The following is a 9,574-nucleotide window of genomic DNA, read 5'->3' as shown; positions in this document are numbered from 1 at the left end:
TCCACAGATTCTCAGTCCTCTCACACAAAGGGGCCAATTCAGTGCTCGAGATGAAGTGAAAGACCATCAAGGCGCTGGTGCCTGCACCTCCTGGGAATCTTCAGAATCTCACCCAGTCACGGAATCCCTGACGAGCCCCCAAAGTTTACTGTTGTGGCAATTAAATTGACTCTATTCAACTGCTAGCAAGAGCAAAGAAAAAGCTTGGGTTTAAAAACTGCATGCAGTGCCAGTACACTTCGCAAAAATACCTCATGTAAGGGAATGAGCATAATTCACATACTCTTCTTATACCATTCTTATCACACTCTCAAGGGCAAGGACTGGGAAGATTCGAATTGTTATTTTCTCATTCCCTTGCCGTGGATATAACTGCCCTTATGTTTTCTCTTAGCTTTTTGCTGAATTCGACTGCTTGCAAGGTCAGGTTGAACATTTACAAAATTCAACAAAGACAAGCTTAACACGTGGCTGCGCAGCTGGTGTAGGAGGGAGGGCTTCAGATATGTAGATAAGTGGGATGCCTTCTGGGGAAGGTGGGACCTGTCCATGAAGGACAGGTTGCACTTGAACTGGAAGGGGACCATGTGCTTGGTGGAAGGTTTGCTCGAGTGGTTCAGGAGGGTTTAAACTAGTATGGCACGGGGGGGTGGGAGGCTGAGCTATATACCTGTGGTGAGAGTTGATGGAGATGAGGCAATAGCAAGAAGTAGCACAGCCAGTGGGAAGGAATTTCAAGGGATTGGTTAAAGTGTGTTTGCTTTAATGCAAGGAGTATCAGGAATAAAAGTGATGAGCTTAGCACCAGCTACTGATCCATGCTCTATGATGTTGTGGCCATAACAAAGACATGGGTTTCTCAGGGGCAGAAATTGTTGCTGGATGTTCCAGGGTTTAGAACATTTAATAGGAATGGGGGGTTGGGGGAAAGAGGAGAGAAAAGAGGAGGGGGTGTAGCACTGCTAATCAGAGAGGGTATCACAGCTACAGAAGTTACCATTGTCGGGGAGGGTCTGCCTACTGAGTTAGTATGGGTGGAAATTAGGAACAGTAAGGGAGAAGTCACCTCATTAGGGGTTTACTACAGGCCCCCAATAGCAGCAGGGAGATTGAAGAAAGCATAGGTCGGCAGATTTTGGAAAAAAGTGTGAATGGAATAGGGTTGTTGTAATGGGTAACTTTAACTTTCCCAATATGGATTGGAACCTCCTTCAAGCTGATGATTTGGAAGGAGCTGTTTTTGTAAGGTGTGTTCAGGAGGGTTTCCGAACTCAGTACATTGACAGGCTGATGAGGGGAGAGGCCATTTTGAATTTGGTGCTCGGCAATGAGCCGGGGTAGGTGTCAGATCTTGCGGTGGGAGAGCATTTTGGTGATAGTGACCACGACTGCCTCACATTCTACATAGCTATGGAGAAGGAGAGAAGCAGGCACAATGGGAGGATATTTAATTGGGGAAAAGGAAACTATGATGCTATCAGACGCGAGTTGGGAAGCATGGACTAGGAGCAATTGTTTCATGGAAAGGACACTATAAACATGTGGAGACTGTTTAAGGAACAGTTGTTGCGAGTGATGCATAAATGTGTTCCTCTGAGACAGGCAAGAAGGGGTAAGATAAAGGAACCTTGGTTGACGAGAGCAAAGGAGCTTCTCGTCAAAAGAAAGAAGGCAGCTTATGTAAGGTGGAGGAAGCACGGGTCTTGCTCAGCTCTCGAGGATTATAGGCAGGCAAGGAAAGAGCTCAAAAATGGTCTGAGGAGAGCCAGGAGGGGGCATGAAAAAGGCTTGGCAGGAAGGATTAAGGAGATTCCAAAGGCATTTTACACGTATGGGAGGAATAAGAGAATGATCAAAAAAAAGAGTAGGGCCAATCAGGGATAGCATTGGGAACTTGTGTATAGGGTCTGAGGAGGTAGGGGAAGCCCTAAATGAGTTTTTTGCTTCTGTCTTTACTAAAGAAAAAGGACCTTATAGTGAATGAAATCATTGAGGAGCAGGTAAGCATGCTGGAATGATAGAGATTGAGGAAGTGGATGTGCTGAAAATTTTGACAAACATTAAGATTGACAAGTTGCCAGGGCCAGGCTGCTTTGGGAAATGAGAAACGTGATTGCTTCGCCGCTTGCGAAGATCTTTGCATCCTCGTTCCCCAGAGTCATACCTGAGGACTGGAGGGAGGCAAATGTAATTCCTCTCCAAGAAAAGGAAACCCCCAGCAATTACAGACCAGTCAGTCTCACATCTGTTATCTGCAAGGTGTGAGAAAGAATTCTGAGGGATAGGATTTATGACCATCTGGAAGAGCATAGCTTGATTAAATGCAGTCAGCACGGCTTTGAGGGGTAGGTCATGCCTCACAATCTTATAGAGTTGTTTGAGAATGTTACTAGACAAGTTGATGAAGGTCGAGCGGTGGATGTGGTGTATATGGACTTCAGCAAGGCATTTGATAAGGTTTCCCATGGTAGGCTCGTTCAGAAGGTCAGGAGGAATGGGATACAGGGAAATTTAGCTGTCTGGATACAGAATTGGCTGGTCAACAGAAGACAGTAAGTGGTAGTGGAAGGAAAGTATTCTGTCTGGAAGTCAGTTGTGAGTGGTGTTCCACAGGCCTCTGTTCTTGGGCCTCTACTGTTTGTAATTTTTATTAATGACTTGGATGAGGGGATTGAAGGATGAGTTAGCAAGTTTGCAGACGACACAAAGATTGGAGGTGTCGTTGACAGTATAGAGGGCTGTTGTAGGCTGCAGCATGACATTGACAGGATGCAGAGATGGACTGAGTGGTGATAGATGGAGTTCAACCTGGATAAATGCGAAGTGATGCATTTTGGAAGGTCGAACTTGAAAGTTGTGTACAGGATTAAAGACCAGATTCTTGGCAGTGTGGAGGAACAGTGAGATCTTGGTATGCAAATACATAGATCCCTTAATAACCCTGTCCACTTGGGTGGCAATTTTAAGAAAGCATATGGTGTTTTGGCTTTCATTAACAGGGGGATTGAGTTTAAGAGCCGTGAGATCTTGTTGCAGCTCTATAAAACTTTGGTTAGACCGCACTTGGAATACTGTGTCCAGTTCTGGTCACCCTATTATAGGAAAGATGTGGATGCTTTGGAGAGGGTTCAGATTAGATTACTTACAGTGTGGAAACAGGCCCTTCGGCCCAACAAGTCCACACCGACCCGCCGAAGCGCAACCCACCCATACCCCTACATTTACCCCTTTAACCTAACACTACGGGCAATTTAGCATTGCCAATTCACCTGACCCTGCACATTTTTGGACTGTGGGAGGAAACCGGAGCACCCGGAGGAAACCCACGCAGACACGGGGAGAATGTGCAAACTCCACACAGTCAGTCGCCTGAGTCGGGAATTGAACCCGGGTCTCTGGCGCTGTGAGGCAGCAGTGCTAACCACTGTGCCACCGTGCCGCCCATAAGGAGGTTTACCAGGGTGCTGCCTGAAATGGAGGGCTTATCTTACGAAGAGAAGTTGACTGAGCTTGGACTTTTTTCATTGGAAAAAAGGAGGAAGAGAGGGGACCTAATTGAGATGTACAAGATAATGAGAGGCATAGATAGAGTTGATAACCAGAGACTTTTTCACAGGGCAGAAATTGTCAACGAGGGGTCATAATTTTAAGCTGTTTGGCGGAAAGTATAGAGGGGATGTCAGAGGCGGGTTCTTTACACAGAGTTGAGAGAACATGGAATGTGTTGCCAGCAGCAGTTGTGGAAGCGAGGTCATTGGGGATATTTAAGAGACTGCTGGACAGGCATATGGTCACAAATTTGAGGGTTCGTACATTAGGTTTACCTTACGTGAGGATCAATGGTCGGCACAACATCGTGGGCTGAAGGGGCCTGTTCTGTGCTGTACTGTTCTATGTTCTAAGCTGTCTCCTCGACTGCAGAACCCAGCAAAAACGGTTTGCAAAGCTCAGCAAAAGTATTAAAGTTAGCAAAGAATTCTCTTTCAGATTTCACAAGAAAAGTTAAATTTGTTAATTTCCCATTACAATGACAGAAGTCATGATAAAAACACAAATTACAAAGTTAAGTAAAAATTAAGTTAATATGAGACAAAAGTTCAACAAAGTCCATTTAGAGGCTCCTGGTCTCGAAGAAAGCAGATCCATGATGAGAACGACATGAAGGGACAAAACCCGAAACACTGGGACACCACATCACTAGATCAAAAACCTCTGAAGAAATACTGCCACCAAGAACACCAGAAAAAAAACTCTGGGCCATCGGATCAAGAAGTTGGACAGAGGAAGTTGCAGTCTGGGGTGAAGCTCAATCTTCATTCAGAGAGAGGAGCAGCAGCAGCTCCAGAAGCTCATGGTCTAGTCTGTACAGTAATTGTAACAGTCAGCCAGCTGGATGTCATCCCCGGCTGACAATATCACTGATGGACCTGTTGATCTGACACTCAGCTGACTGTGAAGAGGCTGTACGAAAGTCAAGAGCAGTTCATGTGTAAATAAAGAGTGACTTGGTGATGAGATAACAGCCTCTGTGGAATTATTTCAGTCTGAAATGCTGATTTACTTAGATCTGTACTTTCTGCTCCTTCTTGTTCTGGTCGGTTTAACATTTTCTATACTAACATTTCCTTTTATTGCCTAATCACTAAACTTCAATTTACCACATCTTCCCAAATTTGATCCCTCGCCCCAACTATTGTTTAAAACCCTCTATACTTGGTAGGACCAAGCATCCGCTTGGGCCCTCATACATAAAAACAGAAGTAACAGAATAATTACTTCAGAATGGCACATCTACTAAAATAGCAGAAAGTAAGACTTCAGAAGAATGAATTTAGCATTGGCACACAGTTACGCCTTGAAGCCGTAAACAGAGGATTGAAAACACCAGGTAGTAGTGTTAAATAATGCACACTGCAATTTTATTTGCTTTTTCTTTCATAAAGCTTCACAGATCAGATTATTAATTAACTGAAATAAGGCATGGAAAATATTTTGACAACTATAGCTTCAGTGATGTAAGTTATCTAGCAAGAAGCAAAAGGAAAATGTAAACATTTACTTGACATCTACAGTGTATTAGCCAGAACCTCAATACCTTGTCCATCTGACGACACCATGGTCTACCAGCACAGCGCATTGCAACAATACCATTTTGTCAAATTTTTATAAAATGGAGGTTGATCTCAATGCTCAAATGAGAAAATAAATAGGTTGATAAAAGCAGTAATGAAAAAACAATGACAAGAAAATCAGTAAGGGCGATTTATAAAATATATTCATAGAATAGAAACCCTGAAGTGTGGGCTGAATGGCCTGCTTCCACCAAGTCTATACCAACCATCCAAAGAGCATCCTACCCAAACCCAACCCCTCTACCCTATCTCTGTAACCCCACATTTACCATGGCTAACCCACCCAGCCTGCACATCCCCTGGATATTATAGGCAATTTAGCATGGCCAATCCACCTAACCTACACATCTTTGGACTGAGGGAGGAAGCTCACACAGACACACTGAGAATGTGCAAGCTCCACACAGTCACCAGAGTGTGGAATCAAACCCAGATCCCTGGTGCTGAGAGGCAGATGTGCTAACCACTCAGCCGCCAATGGATCATCAATTATTGCTACGAATTACTAAAATTTTAATAGCTAAATTAGGTTAGAAACCTAATTGCATTAATATTTGTAGATAGGAAAATTTATTTCAAATAAAGAGCATTATTAAAATTTGAAAGTTTAATTTGCATGAGCTGTCAATTTCAAAATCATAATTTTTACAAGAGCCAAGTTGAGAGTTATTTTACTCATCCAGTTGCAGTGATTAAAATAACACATTGGATTACTTGAATGCTTTGCATAAAAGCCAATTAACAGGGAGGATTCGATAGCAGTAATAAAGTTGCTAATTGATTGGAGATGATGATGATGATGATGTCAGACAAAAAAAAAATCAGCAGGTCTATTACAGGCATGAAATTCTCCCTCAACAAATAGGTAATCAGTGCACCCAATGTCAATTATTAGGAAAATCTTCCCATTAATGATGGCAAATTGTTACACATCACTATCCTTTACTGAAGTAAAGAACCCAGCTGGGAGAGCACTGTTGCTTGGCATCAGCTTAATTTGGTTAGACTTGCCTGAAACTTACTTTTTTGCATGACCCTGAGCATTTACATCAGCTGTGAGCTAGTCACCATTCATGTCCAAAACTGGCTTTTGGTCACCTACCCAAATCTTTCCCTTGTAGCATTGCATCCGCCACTTGATTTTGTTTTTTCCCCATCTAGTCTGAAGCACTTGTGATATGCACTTTATGATATTTTCTATGTTGAAAGTCATATGAAAACAACTGCATTGTCCTGCATTAGGATTTTTAGAAGTTGCTGCTGATGGATTGGCAGTGAGTTATTTTCAGAGATCAGCTAGTCGAAATACATCAAGAATTTAGTGACTTAGTAGATTGGGGAGTATAACAGCTGAAAAGACAAGTTACAAAATTTTAAAGAGTAAAAAAAATTACATTACTGAACACAAATTTTAAGCACAGTAGACCAAAAGACATTTTAGACAGAACACATTTAGAAAATAATGTCAATACTATTGATTTTGCTGAAATCTTCGAATAACATTAAACAGCACAGATCTACCAAAAGTACACAAAATAATTCAATAGACATCCACAATTGAGTCGTGTGCTAGACTTGGGTCAAAATGCAGAGGATCAAACATCTGATTACCCTTAGAGTATGAATTGATTCAAAAGTCGTCATTTTAAACATGGTGATATGTATTCAAATCTCTGCGCAGTGATATCAGGAGACGGTTCATGAGTGCTTCAGTTGGACATTTTCTTGTTCCTTCTCTGGTGCTCACCCAGCCCAAAAGGAGGTTTAGGATTTACATCATTTGCAGATTGTATCAAGTGATTCAGAGTACTTTAAAATGAGCAGAATTAAATTAAAAAGTGCTGAGATAACATGATTTCAACATCGTTCCTAGACTCTCTCCCAGTATGTATCTAACTGCAAAGAATAAGGTGTGAATTTGGGATGTCACAGGCATGTAATAGCAGAAAAATATACTTTAAAAAAATGTAAATATTATAGTATTAATCTCAAAAGGCTACCAATCCTCAGATGAAGACCATATTATGATAATAGGAGAGGGAGTAAATAAGGCATATATAATTCCCTTTTGTAAAAGTAACTAGCACAGTTATCTTTGAGACATTAGGATTTATGTGGCTTAAGAATACCGAAACAATTTACAATTGCCTTAAAGTAACAAGTAGCGCACATGATGACTCCCGCGGACTTCCCGCAATCGGTGGCAATGTCGCAGAATATTTAAGATTACGTGAAATTTCTTGTCAACCTTAAGGTGCGAGAAATCCTTTATATCAGCTTCTACAAAGAAATATTGACCTGCAGAAGATAAACAGAGAGAAATGATATATTTATAGATAATTGCTCTGGTTCCAGAGAGTGTACAGAAAGCTATAATTGACATAGATAACTAATCCATCATAAGCAGGCACTTGAAAACGTAGCCTCAACGATAATTATCTTTTCCGAGAACAACTTGGAAATTAGATACCTTGCTTGCGTTTGTATAGCCAGTTTAAAAGTTTAGCTCAGGATAGCCTAAATAGATTTCAAACTTAATTTCAGTTTTTGAAAAAAGACAAAACTTTTGCATGTGTCTGCTTAGCTTAACTGTTTGGCTAAGAGGATTAAGTTCAAGCCTCAGTTCAAGACTTCAGCATAATCTGGTGTACTTCATCACGCGTTTCCACACTGAATTCCATTTGCAGCTACTCTGCGCACCTGATCAGCCCTTTGACAGTCACCTGAAGTTCATGGCAGTCATCAACACGGTTTATCATCTTACAGATCCTTCCATCATCCTTCTTTCCATTCATCATAGCCCCTACATTCGAGTCCAAAGAATTAAGTATACACCTCAAAAGCAGAGACCCAAGCATCAAGCCCTGCAGAACCCCACTGGAAACAGATCTTCAATAAAAAGAAATATCCCTCTACAATCACCCTCTGCTGGATGCCTCTTAACCAAAATGGGATCTAACATGCCACTCTGCTTTAAATTCCATGGGTTGTTACTTTCTTGAACAGTCTGCCAAGAGAGATCACATCAAAATTCTTGTTATCTTCTCAAAGAATTCAAATGAAATTTGACAAACTTGACAGTCACTTAACAAATCTATGCTGACTATGCCAGAATAATCTCTGTCTCTCCAAGTGGAGATTTATTCTGTCCATCAGAAAGCTTAGACTGACTGCCCTATGATTTCTTGGTTTATCCCTTACTCCCTTTATTTTTGAAAATAATGTGGCATCTAGCAACCTTCCAGTTGTTTGGCACCTCACTGGTGGTCACGGAAAATTTGTTGCTAGGCCCTCCGATATCTCCTTCCTACTTCCCTCTACAGTCTGCAATACTTCCTATTTGGACCTGCAGATTTATCTGCTTTTAAAGTTACTAAACACAAAATTATATCTTTTTTTCTCCCCCCAACATTTGAGTTTTCCACAATGACATCTATATTTGGAACATCATTTTCTACTGTAATACTCAAAGTATTAATTCAGCCCTGTTTTCATATTTTCTAGGCCCATACATAAATTCTCTCTATAGCTCCTAATGGGTCCTACTGTTTCTCTAGTTATTCTCTTGTACTTCTATATTGAAAAAAAAACACCTTTGGCTTTTCCTTTATTCTACCTGCAAATACTCTCATGCACACACTCTGCCTTCCTAATTTTCTTGTAAAAACACACCCTGCTCTTTTAAAATACTCATCTCCATATTGAGCCCTTTGGTACTTACTACTAACTGATCTTTTCTTTATTCTAACCTTTGTGTTCCTTGATCCTAGGCTTCTCTGGTCTTGTTCCAAACTTCACCCATACATTAGTAAACACATTTGCCCTGCATTCTTATTACTTCCTCCTTGAATGATTCCCACTGCTCTGACAGTTGTATCTGCAAATCACTGCTCCCAGTCTACTTGGGCCAAATCGTAACTTATTTTAGTACAATTAGTCTTTCCCCAGTTTATTCTTGGCCCATCCTTCTTTTATTCCATAACTACTCCAAAACTTCAGTGAGTAATTGCTACAGTTAAGAGTTCTTAGAGCAGAGGGGTATCTGGTTCTCACAGTATTCAAAGTTACTACACTAAAGAAACAATGGGTGTTGGAAATGAGAAATAATCCAACACAAGACATAGGAGCGGAAGAAAGACCATTCGGCCCATCGAGTCCACTCCGCCATTCAATCATGGCTGATGGGCATTTCAATTCCACTTATCTGCATTCTCCCCGTAGCCCTCAATTCCTTGTGACAAGAATTTATCAATTTCTGCCTTGAAGACATTTAGCGTCCCAGCCTCCACTGCACTCTGCGGCAATGAATTCCACAGGCCCACCACTCTCTGGCTGAAGAAATGTCTCCGCATTTCTGTTCTGAATTTACCCACTCTAATTCTAAGGCTGTGTCCACGGGTCCTATCTCCTCGCCTAACAGAAACAATTTCCTAGCGTCCACC

General features: G+C 41.4%; 1 protein-coding gene across 5 annotated transcripts in view; it reads right to left on the bottom strand.

Annotated features, from left to right (window-relative positions):
- Positions 1-5,533: 5,533 nt before the first annotated feature.
- ska1 (spindle and kinetochore associated complex subunit 1) overlaps positions 5,534-9,574 on the bottom strand; it is a 41,318-nt gene continuing 37,277 nt past the window's right edge. For all 5 annotated transcript variants that reach the window (XM_043701223.1, XM_043701213.1, XM_043701251.1 and 2 more), the window contains one exon: positions 5,534-7,430. In XM_043701223.1, the coding sequence (XP_043557158.1) occupies positions 7,282-7,430 (149 nt within the window). In that variant the 3' untranslated portion in view covers positions 5,534-7,281. The remainder of the gene's footprint in view (positions 7,431-9,574) is intronic.

This window comes from Chiloscyllium plagiosum, chromosome 1 (assembly GCF_004010195.1).
Source record: "Chiloscyllium plagiosum isolate BGI_BamShark_2017 chromosome 1, ASM401019v2, whole genome shotgun sequence".
In the NCBI taxonomy this organism is placed as follows: Eukaryota; Metazoa; Chordata; class Chondrichthyes; order Orectolobiformes; family Hemiscylliidae; genus Chiloscyllium; species Chiloscyllium plagiosum.
This window is presented reverse-complemented; position numbering and strand designations above follow the sequence as displayed.